This window comes from Spea bombifrons, chromosome 1, assembly GCF_027358695.1.
Source record: "Spea bombifrons isolate aSpeBom1 chromosome 1, aSpeBom1.2.pri, whole genome shotgun sequence".
Taxonomy (NCBI): domain Eukaryota; kingdom Metazoa; phylum Chordata; class Amphibia; order Anura; family Pelobatidae; genus Spea; species Spea bombifrons.
Window position 1 is genome coordinate 100,043,498 of NC_071087.1, and position 24,165 is coordinate 100,067,662.

The following is a 24,165-nucleotide window of genomic DNA, read 5'->3' on the forward strand; positions in this document are numbered from 1 at the left end:
AAAAAACAATAAAAAAACGATGCTTTAATCTAAGTCACGGGCAGGGACGCCGAGCAACGTGAAGTTCTCAGCAACCGCTCGGCGCCCCTCACTCTCCGTGACTCAGTCGCGGTGCCGGCATCTCATGTTGAGCACCCGACTATTCCGGCGCTCAACAAGAAATGCCCGCACCGCGGCAGAGCAAGAAGACGGATGCCTCCCGCTCTCACCGCAGGACTCCGGCAACAAGGTAAGTGGGGGGCAGAGGGGGGGGTAGTTTGAAGGGGCAGAGGGGAGGGGTAGTTTGAGGGGGGGGTAGTTTGAAGGGGCAGAGGGGGGGTGTAGCTTGAAGGGGCAGAGGAGGGGTAGTTTGAAGGGGCAGAGGGGGGGTAGTTTGAAGGGGCAGACGGGGGGTGTATCTTGAAGGGGCAGAGGAGGGGTAGTTTGAAGGGGCAGAGGAGGGGTAGTTTGAAGGGGCAGAGGGGGGGTAGTTTGAAGGGGCGCCAGAGGAGTAGTCCGCACAGGGCGCCACAACGCCTAAGGCCGGCTCTGGATGTGTTAAGTCATTAGAGTAGGCAGAACAGCACATACAAATCTTTTAACTAGAGGTCCATCTTTCATGCCTACTGTGAATACCATTTTGGCTTGGCACTATGGACTTACATTTGATATGTTACAAAGAAAGTTAACTTATTAGAGTAGAGCAAATAGCCCGAAAACACGTTTCATTTAGTTTTTGGACAACAAATGAATGAAATGAAATTTAGTTTCATGCCCTTCCGCCTCAAGAGAAAATTGGAGGGCATTTTACATTCAGAAACAAAATGAATTATCACTCAACCTCATTAATTCTCATGTTCTTTTACACTTGCTCACACTCTCACTCACTCACTCACTCACTCACTCACTCACTCACTCACTCACGTTCTTTTACACTCTCATTCACTCTCTCTGAATGTCTCCCTCCCTTATACATGGACATGGCCTCTCAGTGAACTTCAGCAAGAGGGTTGAGTCTCTGGGCATTCCCTCCCCCTGAGGGTCCTTTTGCAGAGGTGAACAGAGAGGGCAGAATAATGCAGATAAATTCATGGAGAAAGAAGTGTTTCTGCTCCTCTCTGTCTTCATTATTCTGGCCTCCCAATGAACTTCCACATCTTCACCATTTAAAGGTGCTGCGCAGCATCGAGACAGGGACACGGAAGCGATTGGCAGAGAAGGTAGGGAGACATTTAGAAAGAGTGTCTGAGAGAACATGAATGATAGTGTGGGAGAGAGTAAAACTGAAAAGAAAAAAAAATGGGATGAAACAGTAAAAGTAGGGAAATACTTTTTTTTTAGTTTTGCTCTCTCCCCCACCACTGAAAACATTTTTGAGGATACAGAAGGTATTAAAAAAAGTATTTGTTGTACCAAATAATTCCAAATCATGTGTTTTCACACCTTTGTTCCCATCTAGATGAAAGAGAAATAGAGACATAGAATAGTAAATACTAATAGTAAATTACCCATCTTCTGGCAGGGAAGGCTGCAGAGTCCGGCATTCTTTGCCTTTATATGTGAGTTCCAAATCATCATCAGGGAAGTCACCAAAGTCTTGAAGCAGTTCATAATCATAGTTAATGGCGTGCGTCATTAGGTAATTTTCAAAATCTATTGGATCGACAATGTCATAAAATGGAGGCTGTGGATCAAAGAAACAGGTGTTAGGCAAGTGAAACAGTTTTTAAAACCTTGCTAGTTTGGTTCTCGCTCTCTAAAACACTTGAGCATAAAAAACCCTTTAACACAACTCATCATCCTGAGTACACATGTACTGTTCCCTTTCTCCCAGCATTAAAAGAAAAAAGTTTGGCATCGTTCAGAGAACTTGGGCTATTTTTAAATGTAGTTTCTATTAAAATTTACAAACAATGGAATTTGCGTATTAGAAAAAAGTATCTTTCAGAAAGTGCAGCCAAGTTAAGACAATCTAGGGCATCTAATTTGCAATTCTTTAAACTTAACAGAGAATAGGATATAAGAAGTGAACCTGCTGTAAATTTCACACATCCTCAAAAATGTATTGCTTACTGTAACTTGAAATTATAATGCTGGGGGTAACTTTATCTTTTAAAAGGCTTCACAGTGCTGTTAAAAAGTATTTGTACCTTCAATTTTTTCTTATTTTTGCATATTTGTCACACTTAAATGTTTCAGGCCATTATTAAACTGATTTTAATATTAGACAGGCAACCTGAGTAAATAAAAGTTAAAATGATTTCATGTATAGAAGGAAAAAGCTAACCAACTCTACTTGGTCCTATGTGAAAAAGGAATTCCTTAGCTACTAAAATCAACCAATTCACCAATATTAATTGATTATTGAGTTAAAGTTCACTAGACATATGTGATTACTGTGAGCCCTGTAGAATCTAAATGTCAATTAAATAGAACAAGAAGGCTAAAAGGTCTCAAAACAGTAGTACATGATGCCACAACCTAAAGAAATTCAAGAACAAATGAGAAACAAAGTAGCATCTATCAGCAATTTCTAAGGCCCTGGGACAAATGGAGAAAACTTGGAACGGTTGTGAACCTTCCCAGAAGTGGTCTTTTGGTCAAGACGTTTGGGATAATATTCTGTGGACTGATGAGTCAAACGTTTTTGGAAGAAATGAGCCCTGTTACATCTAGGGTAAAGCCAATACAGCATTCCACAATAAGAACCTCATATCAATGGTTAAACACGGTGGAGAATCTCCAGTCATCAGTTTATGACCTAAAGAACTCAAGAGCAGTTTGGATATGCAGCAGGACAATGATCCGAGAAACTCAAGCGAGTCCACCTATGAATGGCCCAAAGGAAATAAGATGAAGGTTTTGAAGTCCTCACTTGAATCCTACTGAGATGTTATGGCATGACCTTAGAAAGGCAGTTCATGCTCAAAAACTTCCCAATGTGGCAATGGGGCAATTATCGCAAAGGGTGACAGAACCGGTTATTAGGTTTAGGGGGACAATTACTTTTTCACTTGGGAGATTCAGGTTTTGATAACTTTTTACCTTCAATAAATGGGAATGATCATGTAAAAGCAGGTTACTCACTTTGTCTTTTATTAAAATTAAATGGATGATCTGAAACATTTAAATGTGACAAACAAGCAAAAACCAAAGAAATTCAAACACAGAAACGTATATTGAATAAGATACTTACAAACTCCACGAAAAGCAGACAATACACTTTTATTTAGACTTAATATCAACAGAAAATAAAAATTTTACTACACACAATGAGTCCACAAACAGCCGAAGTACAAATAGACAAATCACCAGGTCCAGATGGCATTCACCCCCGCGTTCTAAGGGAGTTAAGTAATGTAATAGACAGACCCCTATTTCTAATATTCAAGGACTCTATAGTGACCGGGTCTGTTCCCCAGGACTGGCGCATAGCAAATGTTGTGCCAATATTCAAAAAGGGGACAAAAAGTGACCCGGGGAATTATAGGCCTGTTAGTTTAACTTCTGTTGTATGTAAACTGTTTGAGTCTTTCCTAAGAGATGCTATTTTGGAGAATCTCAATGAAAATAAGTGTATGACTCCATATCAGCATGGGTTTACAAGGGATCGGTCCTGTCAAACTAACCTGATCAGCTTTTATGAGGAGGTGAGCTCAAGACTGGATCGGGGTGAATCGCTGGATGTCATATATCTTGATTTTTCCAAAGCATTTGATACGGTGCCACATAAAAGGCTGGTACATAAAATGAGAATGCTTGGGCTGGGGGAGAATGTGTGTATGTGGGTAAGTAACTGGCTCAGTGATAGGAAACAGAGGGTGGTTATTAATGGTACATACTCTGAGTGGGTGACTGTTACTAGTGGGGTACCACAGGGGTCAGTTTTGGGTCCTATTCTTTTTAATATATTTATTAATGACCTTGTAGAGGGATTGTATAGTAAAGTATCAATCTTTGCAGACGATACTAAGCTCTGTAACGTGGTTAACACAATAGAGGACAGTGCACGATTACAAATGGATCTGCATAGGTTGGAGGCTTGGGCTGGGATGTGGCAGATGAGGTTCAACACAGATAAATGTAAGGTTATGCACATGGGGAAGAAAAATCCAGGCTGGGAATATGTATTAAATGGGAAAACACTGGGGACGACTGACATGGAAAAGGACTTCGGAGTCTTGGTTAACAGTAAATTTACCTGTAGCGACCAGTGTCGGGCAGCTGCTGCTAAGGCAAATAAAATCATGGGGTGCATCAAAAGGGGCATGGATGCCCACGACAAGGAAATAATTCTACCATTGTACAAGTCACTAGTCAGACCACACATGGAATAATGTGTACAGTACTGGGCACCAGTGTACAAGAAAGATATAGTGGAGCTGGAGAGGGTTCAAAGACGGGCAACCAGAGTAATAAAGGGAATGGAAGGACTACAGTACCCAGAAAGATTATCAGAATTAGGGTTATTTAGTTTGGAAAAAAGACGGCTTGGGGGGGACTTAATAACTATGTATAAATATATAAGGGGGCAGTACAGAGATCACTCCCAGGACCTATTTATACCCAGGACTGTCTCTATAACAAGGGGACATCCTCTACGGCTGGAGGAAAGAAGGTTTCTACACCAGCACAGACGGGGGTTCTTTACAGTAAGAGCGGTGAGACTATGGAACTCTCTGCCAGAGGAAGTGGTAATGGTAAACTCAATAAAAGAGTTTAAAAGGAGCCTGGATGTGTTTCTTGAAAGCAATAATATTACAAGTTATGGATATTAGATTAATAGGGACAGAACGTTGATCCAGGGATTTATTCTGATTGCCATATTTGGAGTCGGGAAGAAATTTTCCCCCTGGTATGGGGCAATTGGCATCTGCTTCATAAGGGTTTTTTGCCTTCCTCTGGATCAACACGGTAGGGACACAATATGTATATAGGTTGAACTTGATGGACTTTGGTCTTTTTTCAACCTTATGAACTATGTTACTATGTTACAAGGACTATTAAAATTTTAACAAAGTAACTAGTCAAGGCTAACAGGAACTCAACTGTGTAACATCATTTTGTCTATTAAAAGTACATTCTTGCAAGTTGTTAATGCAGTGTGCTTCAAAACCTACTTGGAGGGGAGGGTGTCTGTGCATACCGGTATTAATGGACAATGGGAGTTATATGTAAAGACCAATGCTGGTGCAAAGTGGAGCAGTCATTAGTGCATTCCACTGGTTGCTATGGTAATTGCAACACCCTTAGAATGTTGCCCCAAAATTGCTCTTACTACATAACCCCTTGAGAAACCTGTATAGAACACATAGACCCTCTGCTTCCTAATTCTACTGCTGAACCAGGGGTTTGGGATCAAGCAAACATAGGCTCGCCCTGCTTTACTTTGTAGCCCTAAAAGTTACAATAATAGGTGTATAAACTGCAAACAAAGATTTATAAATTAAAGAATGCCTTAGTCAATTATTTAAGTAAAGCGCAATTACTTAAAAGGGATATTCCAGTATCCCAGGCAGCCCTCTAAATACTGGATGCATATGAAAGTGCTTTATAATTTCTTTAATATGCATTAATTAATCCAGCAAGAAAATAAGCCAAGCTACCCACTGCAATCATTAGAGCCCTCCACTATTTGACGAGCCAGCACTGGTAGTAAGTAAATATCACACGGCAGAACAGCTGAAGGGCATACAAGGGGACCACTCAGCTATCATATGCATTAAGGTGCATATGGGGTGTCTCTGTAACGTTGAGCAATGCTCATGCATTAAACATACATATAAGGTGTCCATCGTGTGTGTGTGTGTGTGCATATATATATATATATACATACATATACACACACACACACATACATATACTCTACTTTTATCTGAGTCGCTTCATTACACAATAGATTTATCAGCTTCTGTGGTTTACAACAGCAAAGTGCCGGCAACAGATAACAGCAACAATGTCATACAAAGTAGCTCAATATGTCTGACACAACTCCTTCATCGTGATATATCTCGCCGCACCCATGGATGGCGTTTGTAGACGGATCAGATAGAATAATAAGGTGTACAATCGTTTAGAATTTGTTTATTGTGACCATTTCAGAAATGAGTCTTCTTTCCTGAGCCATATAACAATCTTAAAAATGTGACAAACTAACAGATCTTATATGCAAACGTATAAAGACAAAATTTCCGACAACCCGGAACGTCTAGTGTTCCAAGGACAGTTGTTTGAGATAATCTGTGCTGGGCAAACGGAGCTAGAGTTTTGGTGCAATAAATGACCCACGGGGCAAATGAATTCCCCCGAGCCTTGTCACAGACCCCGCTACAGCTGTACACTTTGACTGTTTCAATTGATGCTGTGAGCACTGGTACTTGGTGGGAAACCAAAGACCCCAAAAGAAAATCTTGTGTGTTGCTGACTAGCACATATTAAGTGCCGCCGCATGTGAAAGATATAATTGTATAATTGATTCCCTTCTGTGAGTTTATACGTACCACATACTGCAGCTGATCAGAAAAGGGAAAGAGGAAACATGGCTAATGTGTTTGCCCAAATCGGATCTGATTTTGGGGTTTTTATGCCTTAATTTGTATGTAACCCATCAGCTACACCTTGGGGCATATTATTGTGTGACTATAGATAACAAGCACTGTTTCTAATAACAATCCTTGATACAGAGCAACAATTAAAAAAGACAAAAGGACCTCTTGTATCATACTTCCTTCAAAGAGTAGAATGAAGAATTTTATACAATGGCGAAACCTTTTAGTATACTGTAACTAGCTTTAAAAACAGCCATGTACATTGTGACACGCAGATACTTGCCATAGTCACTATAATATTTAGAGAACTACATGCATGTTCTGACTTTAGTTGATCATCTTAAATTATTAGGAAGAAATAATAAAAATAAAATTGCATACCTCTCCGAAATGCAGCTCGTGATGGTTAAAAAGCCGTACCTAGAGACCCTCAAAATGGCTGCTACAGGAAACGCATTTGAATATTATAAAACCGGATCTTACCAAAGCAAATATGGTTTGACAGAGAAAGGAAAAAAAAGTGTAGCTTTTTTTTTTTTTTTTTTTGAATTGAACAGCTTACGGTAGCAAACACCTTGCCACAGACCATATGTTTAAGGAAGTGAATGAAATAGCAAGCTAACAAAAAGGAAGTTTCTGAAACCTCATTTCAAAGCGCGTCTCCTACTGCATGCAGAACCCACAGCATTATGCGTTACTAACGGCTTCTGATACGCAGAAGGTAAGGTGTTTAGAGGACGAATGATGTATTTTTTGCTAATTATATACCATTATTCTCACTACTAAGGCTGTAGATCACTATGATACACTCACACCCAACAAATATTCTGAAGGCTCCAAAAATGGGACCTACTTTGAAAGATTTTGTGGGTCTCACAGCTTCGTTAACCACAGGGATAACAAACACACAGTCCTCCAAAATAATGCTCAGAGATACTTTATTGTTCAATAATCCAATTAGAAAAATCCTAATGCTAAAACGTTGATGTGGCCCTCAAAGAATTGAGCTTCACACCCCTGACCTAAGACGTTGAGTCTGACATCTATCGTCTCTCTCAAAAATATTGTTCTAACAGCTTCAATGAATATAAGACATAAATATCGAATAAATATAAATATAAAAAGGATAAAAAAAAGGTTAAAAGAGAATGTGTGTGTAACAGTCACATCCAAGAGGAACAGAGGTTTCCCCTTTATGAATGCATCATATACATACAGTTATGAATTTACTTACCTTAAGATCTTTTAAAAGGAACAGTTTAATATCCCTGACACTCCCGCCTAGCACAGTACAAAAGATGCAGCACTATTGCGACAGCTGCCCTCCTCTGACCTTTCTTGCCACTGATTGGCTGCTTGAATAGACCCTGTCCATGGTATTCACCGAGCCAGGAGCTGACTGGTGGTAAGTATGTCTTAGCTGAAGGACATGGTAGGGGAGTAGTTTGCAGAACCCCCCAATGCATTTGTAAAAGCAACACCATGAAAATTTAAATGGAGCACACAGCTCTTAAATGCATTAAAGTGCAACAGAGCGTCCCTTTCATAACGTATGTTAAATCTTGGGTATAATATGCACAATTTATTTCAAGAGTCCTGAAAACTTACCTTTAAACCCTGACTGCAGTAGCTGCCTGTGTCTGGTCTCCTGCTCCCTCGCAGTCCTCTCATGCTGCCTATCGGTAGTGTTGAGCACAACCGCCAGCAAAGCCCTCTTCATCGGCTTTCCTTCAGTCCAAGCACATTGACCTAGTCTGAGAGCGCCAGGATACAATGTAATTTCCTGTCGAAAACGCAGGACTGCGAGGGGGCCGGAGACCAGACCTGTCACCAGCTGCTGGACCAGAAGAGAAGAGCCTTCTCCTGAGCCTACAAAGGTAGATGTGTGTGTGTGTGTGATGCATAGAGTGAGTATCTTCTAAAACAAAATAGTAACACAAGTCTAGCCTTTGGATTTATTATATCGGGTGCCAAACAGAAGGGCAGATTATGACTACAAGAACCTCTACTTTATAATGGAAGTGAACAGCAAATGAAAGATAAATTATAAGCATAACTATGTCACCACCCACTCTTTGAATATTTTTTCATTTGAACACATATTTTACAAGGTTGATATGATGGATATAGTCTGAACATAAAGGTTACATCCAGTGTAATAACAATCACATGAAGTAACTTACTAGCTGCAAGGAGGATGGGGTGGTGTTGAGGTTGCGTAGGGGTAAAGTCTCTGTGCTGTGGTAAAGAGAGACATGCTTCCGGATTTCTGCTGAAGAATGCCTTGTGTAAACAAAGAAAAGAAACATTGCTAATTAGTGTCATTTATCAGTAATTTAATTGGGTGTAGTGTATTTTTTTTAAAACATGCATTTAATTATATGATGCACATGTATTTTTCCTTAAAATACCACACACTGATCCCCAAAAGCCACTTGCCAGGAGAAGCCTGTACCTTGAGACCACAGTGTCATGATTACAGACTAATGATTTCACATAATGATGTCGTTAAGTTTCATAGATGACATACTGGAGAGAGTATCAGTGCCGCTGTGTCAGTGCGGTATGCGGGTTACAATGGTACCCCAGCATGGTTTCTCATTTGTTTTTAGGGATCCCGCATGAGACAAAGTAGAATGAGCATAACTGTATCCTCAGTCACTCCTTGCCAAGCACCTTCCTCCATTATTTTAATTTCTCATGTGTTAATGTTAATGAAAGGACACATCTATGGTCTTTGTGCCCAGGGATCTTGGCTGTACCTATCAGTTAAGAATATGGTTGTCTGAATAATCATGACAGACTTTCTGATTACTATTTAATGGTCAATATATGGGCTAAACTTTTTCCCCAGTGACCAGTTATCACCCACCTCACAGAAAATAAGATATATCCCTTCTACTAGTTTCAGCCTCACATTGTGCAGCGCTAAAAAACAATTGTGTAGTGGCTTTTTAGACAAAAATTCTGCTAATACTTTTACACATCTTGGCATCCGTAACATTCACTGCATTCCTATGTAACTAGTAAAGAATGTTTATGAGCATGTCAGTGGCACCTCAGAGTGACCGCTGGGTCACAAATAACTAGTACGTTCCATGGGAATGTTAATTGCCCCGGGCAGTGTTCAGGTGGCAGGCGGTGTTCTGTCACTCCTTTATATACGCCATGCTGGGTATTGTGACGATAAAGACAAGCCAAATAATATAAAGGATTGGGCTGTCCATCACAGACTTACTCTTACTTCTACTAACACTTTCTATTATAGTGATTGGGTTTACAGGGAAACGCACACACTGCTAGCTCCAGCATTTCAGTGGCAAGCCACATTTCCTGACTTCCTCTTATGTCGCAGCTTTTTCACTGCCATTTTCTTTACTTAATGGAAATTTGCCAAACATGTGACACTTCGGTTTTACAGAGTCTTTTTAAATTAGGAAGCTATACACTGTACATAGAAACATAGAAAGTGACAGCAGATAAGAACCATTCAGCCCATCTAGTCCAGTCTGCCCAACCTCTGAATACTTTATTTAGTTGCCTTATCCTATATCTAGTTTAGCCTTAGCCTATCCCATGCATGCTTAAATGTTCACTGTATTAACATCTACCACTTCTGCTGGAAGGCTATTGCATGCATCCACTACCCTTTGTATAAAGTAATGTTTCCTGATGTTACCATTAAACCTTTGCCCCTCTCTTAAGACTATGTCCTCTTTTTGTGGTAGTATTTCTCCTTTTAAAATAAACTCTTCCTTTATCGTGTCGATTCCCTTTAAGTATTTAAATGTTTCTATCACATGTTTCTATCACGTCTTTCTTCCAGGCTATATAGGTTAAGATCTTTTAAACTGTCATGGTACGTTTTATCCACGAACAAGTTTATTAGCTCTTCTTTGTCTATATCCTTCTGGAGATCTGGTCTCCAGTACTGTACTCCAAGTGCGGTCTCACCAAGCTCTTTTAATAAATTGGGGTGTATCCCATCAGGCCCCATCGACTTATTTGTCTTTACCTTAGACAACTGAAGTAGAACCTCAGCCTCGATAAACTCACATATTTCAAATGTCTTTTTTTCCTAACCGAGGTCCCATTCCCTCATTTTCATTTGTAAAAACTGAACAGAAATATTAATTAAGGCAGTCAGCTAGACCTTTATCCTCTTCTACATACATTCCGATTGATTTTAATCTAACTAATCCTTGTTTTACTTTCCTTTTCTCATTTATATATCTAAAAAATGTTTTATCTCCCTTTTTTTCCTGGCAGGGCAATTCTCTCTTCTGCGTGTGATCCTGTAATATGAAACTACATTGTATTTGCACTAGTTTTAAAGTGTGATATGCTGTCATCATACTATAACATTGCTTTGTTTATTGGCATGAACTTTGTATTGTTTTTGAATATATAAAGGAGGATTGGGGAGATAACATCACTGTAAGCGCCGCCATACTGCCTTCAGTTCTCCTCTTCCCCAATTGGAGGATCGGAGGGGATATCACCGCCACCATTTTGGCGAAGTTGCCAGGTTAGGCGTACATAGAGTATTTGGAACCTGGGGGCAGATCATGTATGTGGCATCCCCCCCACACAAAAAAATCATGTTGGTGAGAAGCTTTATTTCATAAATTTGTAAACTGTATGTCAACTGGAAAAAACTAATAAACTAACTTATAAATAAAAGAAAATAAATAACATTTACTGAACAGATATGGTACAGCATAACTCCTATCACTATATACTGTGACAGACATTGATGGTGGTACAGCGCAATTACCATCGCTATACACTGAGCCAGACATCCAAGCCCAAACACTGCAATTTATGTATGAGTCTTCTATAGTAAACCTGTGCTGTTTCTGATGATGCAAACCATTTACTTCAAGATAATTAACAATCCTATCTTTAAGCATGGTTCCCATTAATTTGCCAACTACTGATGTAAATCTTCCTGGTCTGTAGTTGGCCGAGTCTTCCCTACTACCTTTTTTGTTAAGTGTTACTACAATTGCCAGTTTCCAGTTTTCTGGAACGACTCCTGTCATTAGTGACTGGTTAAATAGGTCTTCCAACGGTTTTGCGAGGACACTTCAAATGCTCTTTTAGTAACACGAGCGTATCTGATCTGGTCCCACGGATTTGTCAGTTTATTTTTTACTTTGGAGAGTTCAAGTAGAACTTCTTCCAGTGTAAACATTCCTGTTTTACATATCGCCCTCTTTCTCTTTGCTAACTGGGGTCCCTCACCTTCACCTTCCACTGGAAGAACATAAGTACTTATTTAAGCAGTCAATAGATCTTTATCCTCAGTCATACAATTCCCTTAATTTGTCTTTAGTGTAATTATTCCTGGATTATGTTTTCTCCTCTCACTTACATCTAAAAAAAAGTTTAATCACCCTCTATTGTTAAACTGACAATCTTCTTCTTAGTGTGTGATTTGGCGCATATAATAATGTGGTTTGCCTCCCTAAGCTTAGCTTTATATTTGTTGCCATCTTCCTCATGTTGAGTCTGTTTATAGTTTCTAAAGGCTCGCCTCTTTTCCTTAAATATATTTGCCACATCTGCAGAGTACCACAGTGGTTTCCTTTTTCTTTTAGTCTTACTAACAAGTATAATGCACTGTTCTGCTGCCTTTAGTAGAGCATCTATAAAATAGCTCCATATCTCCTGGACTCTATCTAAAGATGTCCAGACCATCAGAGACTGGCGTCCAAATCTCTCCATTTTAGAAACATCTGCCATTCTGAAATGAAAAACCTTACCTCTCTTCTTATATTTAACCACACTGATTGATTATCACCAGAGACCAAACACACTCCTACAGTGACAAGCAAAATCAACTTTCCATTTGTAAATACCAAATCCAGCACAGCCTCCTTCCTTGTAGGCTCTTCTAAAGGACTTTAGGAAGTCTCTACTTTTGACTGAGCCAGCTGTATGTTTTTTCCAATCTACATCACAGAGAATAAAGTGTCCCATAACGATAACCTCATCTTTCATTGACATCTTATTAATGTATTCAAGTACCTTATTACTTTGCATTAGATTAACATTTGAAGCTATTTCTTACACAAAAGGGCAACCCCTTCTCCTTTTCTGCTATCTCTATTCTTTCTGCGTAAGATGCACCCTGATATGGCGATCTCCCAATCATTTAGTACATTATAACATGTCTCAGTAATTTCCACCAAATCCAAATTATCACTTGTTAACAATTAAGTACAGGGGTATTATTCATTTGTACACATCACTACCAAGCTGCATTTTTTCAGCCTATGTGGTTTAGTTTTTTTTTCTATGTTGATCCAACTTCCAAAGCCGAGCTCTGCCCTGAACCTACTCTATCTACTCCTTTAAACGCTTCTCTGCCTTCTGGCCAGGATCAAGTGAGTACCTGTGAGAGAGGGAAAGCTTGGCCCTCTGGTCTAAAGGTCGTGTCTGCACCACGGAGCCCAAAGGTTTTATAGTGTCCCCGGTTTGGTCACCTGGCACGTGAGTGGTGTGCGGAGGCACATTTTTGTCTATTTTACTGTGCACGGGCTGGCAAGCACACTGTATTCACTGTAATGCATAAAACGAAGGGTCCTTTTTTTCCCTCTCCAACTTAAATTGCCCCATCCTATAGCTGGTGGTGGAGAGGTACATTTTGAACTTACCAGCCATAGGCTAGAGCCAACAATGGCAAAAAAGTCACCCTGTTCACATACACTAGTTTTAGTTTGTTGAGCACGTGCAGATTTTGATTTTTGAATCATTAATCTGGTTTTACACTGAAAACGTCACAGTGGAGCCTGATCCTCGAAGACTTTGTTTTGGTGGAAATCCTTGAAGACTTTAGCGGGTCTCCTCTTTGGATAGACCCTAGAAGATTTGGCCCTTGTTAGGCATTGGTATGGGAGGGAAGGAAGGGGGTTGCACAGCCCACAGAAGATAAAGACTAAGGACCTGATTTCCACAGACACACACACACTCGTTTGGAAAGTCACATATTATCAACAGTTTTGGTGCTGTGTTTACATAAGGGTACTGTATGACAAAACTGGACTTGTCAATTTGCATTTGCAAAATGATGCTGTCAGAGAATTGCCAAGAACCTACACTAAACTCACTTGCCCACGGCACACAGCTATTGACTTTTAAAATTCATTAAAATAACATTGTGAGTGACCATATAACATATTAGCGCTCTTGTAAACCACGAGGACTGGAGGGACCTGCCACGTTACTTCCACTAAGGAAAATTATAATAACATAATTATAGAACACGGTAACGTTATTCGGTTGAACTAGTCATATAAACCAATGCAGCCGTCAATAAGTTCTAGGAAAGGATTACTAATGCAGGGTGAAGCACAGACAACATATGTTTGAATCATTTTTCCACACTCCAGGCTTTCCATTCACTACATATCCAAAAGTGCCCACAAAGAAGTGTTCCTGTAATAAAACGTTAAGCTTTTTATTGGATCACAAATAGTGATAGAAAAATAATCAAAAGATACACTTTTCCATTATAACACCCTACATCTCTCATCCAGGAAGCTGTGGCATTCACCAAAACGTTCACACACCACACTAAAGCCAATAGTAAACGTTAAGGTCCTATAACATATAATAATAGTAGCAACAGATGAAACCGCCTAGTGTCTTTCATGAATAAAACACTTAGTCATAGGAATACTTCAAATGATGAACCATTTAACCAAATGAATGAAAACACACCCAATTACAAGAACCGGTTGGAAAGCTATTACAGGTCACTAGATGCAAACAATTACATACTGTAAATCAACCAGAATATTGCGCAGAATATTTAAAATGTATCAGAAATACAGTGTAGATGTTGTTAATATTGTAAATGACTATTGTAGCTGGAAACGGTCGATGTTTAATTAAATATCTTCCTAGATGTAGAGGTCCTTTAACAGCAACCATCACTCCCGTGTTCCAATGGCGTGTTGTGTTACTAATCCAAGATGAATAGGATAATTAATTATTAGAAAACCATTTTGCAATTATGTTAGCACTGCTAGAAATCTTCTTGTTTTCCATGAAATCAGCTTGGTGACCCCAAACATTTGAAGGGTACTGTATATATATATATAAAAACTTCCAGGAAAAGACAAAAACACATACAGCATTTAGTGCAGGGTGTGTGAACACACGTTATAGCTGTTGAATATTTACCCCCATGCAGTTTGCTCCAAACTGGGTTAAAGGAACATGCATGTAAATTTCGTTAGTTATTACTTTAACTCAGCTGCTCATACATATCAGGAGAAGTCCTGTCCAAACAAGCGGTAAGTCAGACATCGGCCAAGCAAACATAGCTGCTGGGCATACCTTGTGCTTTGAAAGCCTTATAACATATTATCGTATTTATTATATACACTACATATCATTTGAAGTTATGACAAAAATGCAATACAAATCCATATATATTAAATCAACCAAAAGTCTTGTCTCTAAAATAGTCGTGTGAAAGAGAAAGTACACTTTCTTTGAATTCTATGGTTTAATGTGTCATGTGTTCATCCGAGGTCGTATTTATCTAATTTTAAGGCCTGCTAAGGAACACATGATTGTTGTCCTAATATATAAAACCATAGAGGGTGTACTTACTTTGTTTTATGCAACTCTATATCAAAATTAGGCTTGTATGGCCAGGAGAAGTTGATCTGAAAGCTTTAATTTATGCCATGCAACAGTATGTAGAAAACCACATTTTGATTTAATAATTCAATGGTACTTAAAATAATAAGCCCTGGCCAAAGTTTGGAAAATCATGTGCACAATGTACAATTATTATAACATTTAAGATGAGGAATGTACAAAAGCTTGCCACTTGGATAGCACACGCAGTGAGTTGTGATACTATACACATGTCAAGAAAACATTTTAGGGTCAAACAAGGAGGACAGCAATTTGGATGAACTTTTGAATTTCTTATCTGGCTCAAGCCCTGAGCTGCACATAACAGTGGAAACCACCAACCAAGCAGGAAACATATAGCTTTATGTCAGTACGGATGCGCATGTCCAGCAGGAATACCGCCCGTCAGGACAGAGGAGACAACGAATACTGAAAAGTACCCAACGCTGGTAAGTTGCTTGTGCTGATCATGTGCTCACCGCGTTCTCTGCCTTTTCAGACAGACTGACAAGTCAAAAGTGATCTATTGTCATTGGCCCGATATTTAGAAGATCGGTGATACATAAAAGTTTTATTGACTTATAATGCCTGCTTGTAATATTGAATTGTATCCTTCTAAGAGCTCAGTGTTTGCCTCCACCTCTGGAAGCATCAAACTGCGATGTCTCATATTAGGATGCAGAAAGGAGGAGGTATACTGGTTTTATATTTATTTGCAGCGGCATTTTAACTATAGCACTACTAGGCATTTGAAAGCAGTCAATCATTTTGAGCTCTTCGGTGCTCATGTGCTTCTAATGCCCTGGCATTCTCACATCCCCAGGGTGCCCGAAGCCCTCCTCGAATTCACAATATGTGGAAATAAAAGACGATCAAGCAGAATCTTCATATGAGGAGGCAATACACCATGCATGCATGCACCAAGTGCGATCAAACAATTACCTAGAAGACACGCTGCAAACATATTCAAAGGTAGATTCCATGCAGACAGGGTCAGCATAGGCACCCTGACTGGTCTGCGGCTACACAAAAAACTGGAATGCACGGTGTGTTCCGACACCTTTCTATCATAACCAGCGGTAACTTTTTCAGCAATTTGAGCTACAGCAGCTCGTCCGTTGGAATTAACAGCACAGTCCGGCCTTTGCCCCCTGCGTGCATCACTGAGCCTTGGCTGCTTATGACCCTGTCGCCGGTTCACCGCTTTTCCTTCCTTGGACCACTGCGGTCCGGGAACACCCCACAAGAGCTGCAGTTTTGGAGAGGATCTGACCCAGTCGACTAGCCATCACAATTTGGCCCTTGTCAAAGTCACTCAGATGCCCATTTTTCCTGCTTCTAACACATCAACTTTGAGGATGAAATGTTCACTCGCTGCCAAATACGGTATATATATCAGCACACTTTGCCTGAGATAAGGTCTTTTTTTGTTACAGCAGCATTTACATTACATTAAGCAACTAATAAGTAGTGAGGAGTGAAGAAGAACTCTCCACCGCAGTGCTGTCTGAATCCAATCACTGGATCAGAGCAAGAGCTTTACTGACTATTACTCAGTTTTGTTTATTTATGAAAAAAAATATTCGTTTATCTGGTAGGTAAAGTGTTATTGTAAGATCATTTTACAAGACCATGTACAAAACTATTTTTAGTGAATCAGCGGATTTGGTAAGGTCTCCTGGAGACAATCATTCCAAGTCTGAACATCTAACGTTCGGAGGAATTATTCCTCTGACCCCACCAGATAAACATCATGCACACACAGACCAAATTTTGCAATAGAACCAATGCGGAAGTTTGTACCCTGTGTACAAAGGAAGCAGCACCAGCTTTTGCAACCCATTTCCTCTGCGCATCATATTACTTCATCCATTTACATTGCGACAATGTAAATAAGGTCGGTCATCTGCGGCTCCTGTCTGTTACGCTGAGACTTCAATGATCATGTGAAAGTGTAAATTTCACCATAGTACGTATTTAACCCCAAGACTGTAGGAAGATCTGGTTTGGAGCGCGTCTATAATATACATTCTTCAATAGCTTAATAACTGCAAATGACACAATAGATTATAAAGAAGTCTGCCCGTTCAGGAATGCACATTTTCTTTAAATTCAAAGCGTTCTGCGTGGTTTCCCGGGTTATTTGCATAAACGTGCATTGGTGTGAATCACTGAGACTGGGTGATGGTGTAATGGTGATTGGATGACCGCACATGTAACCCCCTCGAAATAGAAGGTTATTAAGTAGAATCTGCTGGTCCTGTTCTATCATACATCATGGATTGTTTTAGGTGGGCTTACGATAGATTCTTGTCCCAGGGCAGTAATGAGAGCTATAGTGAGGCTGTTTACCAATTCTGCCTACCTTATCACCAAATATATGACTAATGGCTAATCAATAATGCATACTGTGTAGCGGTTTACACACTTATATGATTAAATATGATATGTACCACCTATAAGGGGTTAAATAGGCAATTTGCATACTGTCCAGGTGGATTGTAAAAAATGTTTAATACTAATATTTGTAACGGGTAACTAACTATAAGAGCAGTTTTAGTTTGTTTTGTTTAATTATTATTTGGAGTCCACGACTCGGCTGGTAGATTATTTTCCGGAAAAGGTGTCAACCCAGTTCAGAAAAAAATAGGAATTCAGAACGATTTGCTCGGAGCTATTCCTTTTTTTAATTTCTGAACTGTTAAGAAACCAAAGCCCTATGCAATCAATTAAGCCCCAGGCGGTCATGCAGAGAAGTTTAGCGCTGAGAATCGAACAAAGAGACCTTGTGAATTATGGCTCGCTCATTACGTACAGTCGGCAACCCTTATTATCTCCGGTTTAATGCTGGGATGCCAGATCGGCATCGGCAGATCTGTTTAACCCCTTAAGCACAACAGGTTGTCCTTAAACCCCCTAATGACAATGCATTGTGAGCCTGTATAGGCTTTGTCGCGAAGGGGTTAAAAATGAACGGTAGTCGTTGGCAAACCTCTAGGCTTGGCATATATTCTTTAACCATAACCGTGATATTTCTTGGATAGCGCTGCTTGCAGTTGTCCGCGCCTAGGACCAGGGCAGCGGTCTTCGAAGGCCTAACTCGCGTATTAAAATCCTTTTGATTCCGTACGCGTTTCTGATGCCTGAGGCAGCCGGCTGTTTTGGTTTTATGGACGGGCAAGTCCCGGACACGTGCAGCAAGGATGGCACCCAGCACATTTCACTCGTTTCCCCACCAACATACCAATGATGGATTCTTTGATTATTGTTTATTAGTTAGCAGAGTGCAGTTTGACACCTGCAACCTGAACAAAAATCATTTGTGTGGCAAATTCCTAAACTATTAGAGCCTAATCCACTGAGAGATTCCTCTCTGCAGAGCCTACTACACTCCACACGTTATTATTATCTTTTATTTATATAGCACCAACAATCTACGCAGCGCTTAATACAATGCATATATTCAAGGGGTATGACAAGACAAAAATTGACAGACTAAGACAAACCAATACATTAGGTGAATGTAAACAATGTTTGGAAAAGGTTCTATAGGTTTGGGAACTAAATATCCCTCTGGCGTGATATGGGTTAAATCTATAAACGCTCTAGGTGTGCATTATATATATATATATATATATACACACACATACACAGTATATACACAATCAGTACAAGAGCCGAGTGTTTTGGTAAGAGGAGACATGTTAAGACAAGAGGTTGTAATCTACAACTAGAGGGTCTGTGGCTTAGATGTAATGTAGGCAGAGGGGTGGTGGATATGCGGCACATCCTGCCAGCAGAAGTGTTAGAGATTAATTTAGTCATGGTGCTGGTAAAAAAAACAGGACTAAGGGCTGAATAAGGTTTGAGGTTTCTACAGCTGGGCAGACTTCCTATCTGCTGCCTAATTCTGTTTGTGTGTTTACTTTCCACACACATGCTCCTGTGTATCCCTGTGAGCCCCGTTCCCGGGCGACCGGATTGTATCCCTGTGAGCCCCGTTCCCGGGTGACCGGATTGTATTCCTGTGAGCCCCGTTCCCGGGAGACCGAATTGTATTCTGGTGAGCCCCGTTACCGGGTGACCGGATTGTATTCCGGTGAGCCCCGTTCCCCGGTGAGCCCCGAGCACCTTACCTGTTGAGTTTCAGGGCGAATGCCCGCCTTTCCGCGCTGGACAGGGAAGCCATGCTCTGAGGCGCATACAGCACCGCTTCATGCCACGGGCTGTCACCGAGCTGTCACTTGTGCACTAAGACAGCGGACACTTCCGTGTTCCCGCTCCGTGACTCTGTATACCGCACATCAGTGCTGGGGGAGGAGGAGGGCACGTTTCACAATGTCTTCTGCTTATCTTATATTTCTCCCCTCAGGCTTTAGGAATAGGAAACCCGACCTCGTCCTCGGCGCTGCGCTTCCATACAATCAGCAGCAGGTCCTGTATTGCTAGTGAGGCTGAGGCGCTGCTGTCAGGACTCACACGTTACCCGAAAAAAGTCCTGCCACAAACCTCAACTCACTTTCAACGCAGTCTTGTTAAATGAAGCCTAATCCTGTGGAAACGTGACCCCAGCGACCGCGGATAAATAGCTTCAAAATCCCCTCATGCCAGAAAAAAACAGTTCGTTAAAGTCTATCCTGCTGTTACCGCCACATTTACCATGCTAAAGTACACCCAGCTTAACTCTTTCATAACACAGCGGGAGTTGGTTTGTAAGTAAAGGACGTCCGTTTTCTGTGGAGATTTATCATACTTCTCCTTTTTCTGCAAGTTTATACTTACTTCCTCTTCTGATGTATGTATATATATATATATATATATATATATATATATACATATATATATGTGTGAGTGTATATATCTATATATGTGTGTGTATGTGTATATATGTATATGTGCGCGTGTGTATACATATATATTTATATATAAATATATATATTTATATGTGTGTCTTTATATACCGTATTGGCTCGGATATAGGCCACCCCCATATATCGGCCGCACCCTAAAAGTTTGGTGCTTTTTAAAGAAAAAGTTTTTTTCTTTAAAAAAGCACCAAAAAAAACATGCTGCCACTCTGTCCCCCCCCCCCCCCGAGATATGCTGCCACTGTCCTCCCTCCCCGAGATACGCTGCCACTGTCCTCCTCTGGCCCCCCCCCGGCACCGGAAGTTGTATACGCGTATTGCGTAGACGTCCCCCGCCGGCCCCGCAAGACACCCGGGAGTCTGCTCTGGTAAGTCCGGGGGGGGGGGGCGGTCCGCACGATGCACTTAGACAACCTCCCGTGCCGGCACCCCCCCCCCGTGTGAAGTGCTGGCAGGGGAGGCTGTCTGAGCGTATCGGGGAGTAGGCTGCAGGTCCCCTGCACTGCTGCGGGGGATCTGTATCCTAACCCCGCTGCCTGCCCGGGCGTCGGGCGCTAGACCCCGAATATAGGCCGCACCCCCACTTTAAAGACTTAAAGTGGGGGAAAAAAGTGCGGCCTATATTCGAGCCAATACGGTATATATGTGTACGTGTGTCTGTATTTATATATATATGTGTGCGTGTGTGTATATGTGTAAGTACAGATACACACGCTCGCACATATATATATATATATATATATATACACACACACATGCATATCTATATAGACATATGCAAATATATACACATGCACATATATATATACAGACACACATACATATATATATATATATACACACACACAACCACACCGTTTCTAAAAAAAACAACAACAATATATGTACACACCTTAAAACAAACATGAAGGGACCAGAGCCTAAGATGTCTATAAGCAAACCAATAAACAAATCATTTAACTCTTTGAGTGCCGGGGGGGCAGGGCACACACTTCCCTTTCATGGGAAGGCCAATTTCATTGTTTTTATGCATTCTACGTATGTACTAAACAGTCTATGCTTTACCTAGGGAGCACTAGTGTATATTTGTTTTCAGTGCATCACTCCAACACAAGTATTACTGTTTTTCAACACTTATTGCCAGGGAAGCAGGCGGCAATACTAGACTGCCTGTATACACCAATCGCTACCTAAAGACAGGGATCTGATTTGTATCTCACTTACAATATTATCCCATTGGAGAAGCTGCTGGTTGGTCGCTGACCGATCAGCAGCTTTCACCCCGAATGGATCCCCAGCATCTTCTGCTCAGTAGGTAGGAGAAAGTTTGCCAATTACACTGTTTTAGTGATCGCTTTATACGGCTCACTAATGTAGAGTACTACAATTTAGGTGATATGCCTTGGGCCGTGTAGATCCCGAATGTAGGCCATGAAGGTCACAGCATGCAATAAAGAGCACACAGTATATATATATATATATGTATGGGTGGAGGGAAAGTAAGATGGGAGGGAGAGACAGGGCAAACAGCAGAAATAACATTTGCGCCTTACAGTCATGTGATACAGAGGGAGCTTTAGGAGTGTGTTTTATAGTACCCAGGAGCACTGTGAGACCCCAACGTGCTTCACCCATCACGTGAGCGAATACGTACAGGCCTCGGACTGAGGTAACATTGCCTCACACTCAGTCTGCAGATCTCCAGCAAGTGACCGGTTGCTACAGCGTGCTGCAGAAAGGAGCGTGCGGCTGTGCATATCCAGCCAACGGCCACACTGGCGGCCACCAAACTCAAAGTGCCAGGGCCATCCGACCATGCCCAGCCCTGAACATGCATAATAGTACACATTTGGAAGAATGTATGAACTAACAACAGAGATCTATAGAAGCGATACTCAGTAATAGTCCATAAAGGCTTTATTATACAGTTATCCAAAAACAGAAAACATATGTATCGAAAAACACACAAATATAAAACATGGCCTTGCGACTTTCAGTAGCATTTATGGATGTAAGGCTAGATGAGCATTGACCTTGGAATAAGATTATTAAAGAAAACTTTCATGGATGATGGCCCAAAAATATCATGTTTCCTTATTGACTGCAGTTGGGGTACTGTAGCTTCTAACTAAAAGTGAGCTGCAGTACCGATGGATGCGATGTAGAATATATCCTTGGTGTGGCCTTCTCCAACAGTAACAGAACTGGCTGCAGAACTATTTCTGTCTTCCTCTCTGCCTTCTCCTCTATTCCTTTTGGCATTCGTCGTCTTCTGACTCACAAGAACGAAGAATTTGACAACAGATAAGAGTCATTCAGCCCATCTTGTCTGCCTATTTCAGATATGCAAAGACTCGGACCTTACCTAGTCCTTGGTCTTGTCTTTCCTCCTCTTCCTTTCTGCATCTAACCTCAGACATCCCACCAGCATATCCCCCCCATTCACCGTGCTGCCTCCTCCCAAAACTATTCGGTCTCCTTTTCTGTCCTTTCACTTCATAGATTTTTCTTGAACCTTCCCAAAGTCTTCTTTTCCATCTGTCCCCGTAACACATTCATGTATTGTTTTTTTCTCGCATACATTTCTTGTTGGCTCATCCACAGTATACATACAACACACATATGTAAGTTGTACTCCTTTCCTATGGACCAAGAGGATCACTGCTTTCCATCCCATCACTTTATATCTACATCACCACCTTTTCACTTGCAAATCTCCTAATTTGCAACAGATCCAAAACGCTGTAAATGCTGTAAAAGCTTTAAGCAATAAAATGACAAGCATTATTCTTCTTCCATAAAAAATAATGCCAAGTTGCCAAGAGTTCTTTTTTTAATTTAATTTTCAAAAATTTTGTTCACAAGTTTAAGATGTATCAGTAAGCCGTTACATTGTCAATTCCATAGTTCAAACATAGAATATTCTTAGTTATTATTGGATATAAAACATAAAGATTTTGTTCACAGATTCCGAGCGGGCCAGTAGGCCAATCCTTATTCAATTCCATATTTAAGACATTCAACATTCTTAATTATTATATATTTAGAGTGTTTATATACAGACAATGATCTTCAGGCCCATCCCGATAAAAAAAAACAGTTGCCAAGAGTTCTTATTTTTTTCACGGGGGGAAAAAATCATCCTTAGCAAGAATTTGTCAAATAGGGTCTAGAACAACATACTTATGATCTTGAACACTCATATCCAAAAGCGGAGTATCAAAAGTATACTTGTCTGTCTGTACGTGAGAAATATACAGTAAAACACAACACAAATCTAAATTTATTATTGCAGGGTTCTTTTTGTATCTCCCAACATTTTAAATGGCCAGAGAAGGGCACTCTTTGTTTTAAATGTGTTGCTAAGGGACAGGGTCTAACCATACAGTGCAACAATATATACATATACATAAGTTATGGTGGTAAAGGTGATGGAAAAGCCTTTCAATTAAAATTAAGGGGGTAGTAGAAGCATTATTAAACACTCATCTACGGACACCAGACAAGCCAGCATTTGGGTCCCAAAGAGGGACTGTGTAAGGGTGAGCATATGGCTACTGGTGGCTGGATGACAATTTACACACACACAATTAACATACAAACTCACCACCGACACTAACACACACACTAACACCATACATTTACACACATAATAGGAACATACACGCACTCACCTTAGCGCACACCCGTGGGACTGTCTCGCTTAAAAATGGGACACATTGGAGGTATGGCTAAACTGAGTCTTAGTCTGTGATGACTATTTGATCTATTGATAGCAATGAATTTAAAATAAACATGTATTTATTCACACCATATTTATAGGTGCTTTTAGAGCTGTACAACACTCAATAGAGCAAACATTCTGATCTCATGGAAAAGAGGCTCATCGGGGGAGGAAAAAGGAGATGGCAAATGAATAGAGAGTCTCAAAGAGACCCCTGTCTCTGTGACAATGTGGAGGGAGGTAGGGTGGTTTTAAAACAATAATATGCGGCTACATTTCAAAGTGAATGTAAATCCCCACGCTTTGTACCAAGCATTCCTACGCACAGACTAAACCGAGCAGCAGCTTCACGAGCCGCTGTTGAAGGGGGGTGTTATTTGCTGCTACA

General features: G+C 40.7%; 1 protein-coding gene across 4 annotated transcripts in view; it reads right to left on the reverse strand.

The window, feature by feature from the left end:
• Window positions 1–19,581, reverse strand: part of DOCK8 (dedicator of cytokinesis 8) — a 63,222-nt gene extending 43,641 nt beyond the window's left edge. For all 4 annotated transcript variants that reach the window (XM_053466414.1, XM_053466404.1, XM_053466396.1 and 1 more), the window contains exons 1-3: window positions 19,322–19,581; window positions 8,711–8,810; window positions 1,488–1,663 (exon numbers count right to left, since the gene is read on the reverse strand). In XM_053466414.1, the coding sequence (XP_053322389.1) occupies window positions 1,488–1,663; window positions 8,711–8,810; window positions 19,322–19,374 (329 nt within the window). In that variant the 5' untranslated portion in view covers window positions 19,375–19,581. The remainder of the gene's footprint in view (window positions 1–1,487; window positions 1,664–8,710; window positions 8,811–19,321) is intronic.
• Between the last annotated feature and the right edge of the window lie 4,584 nt (window positions 19,582–24,165).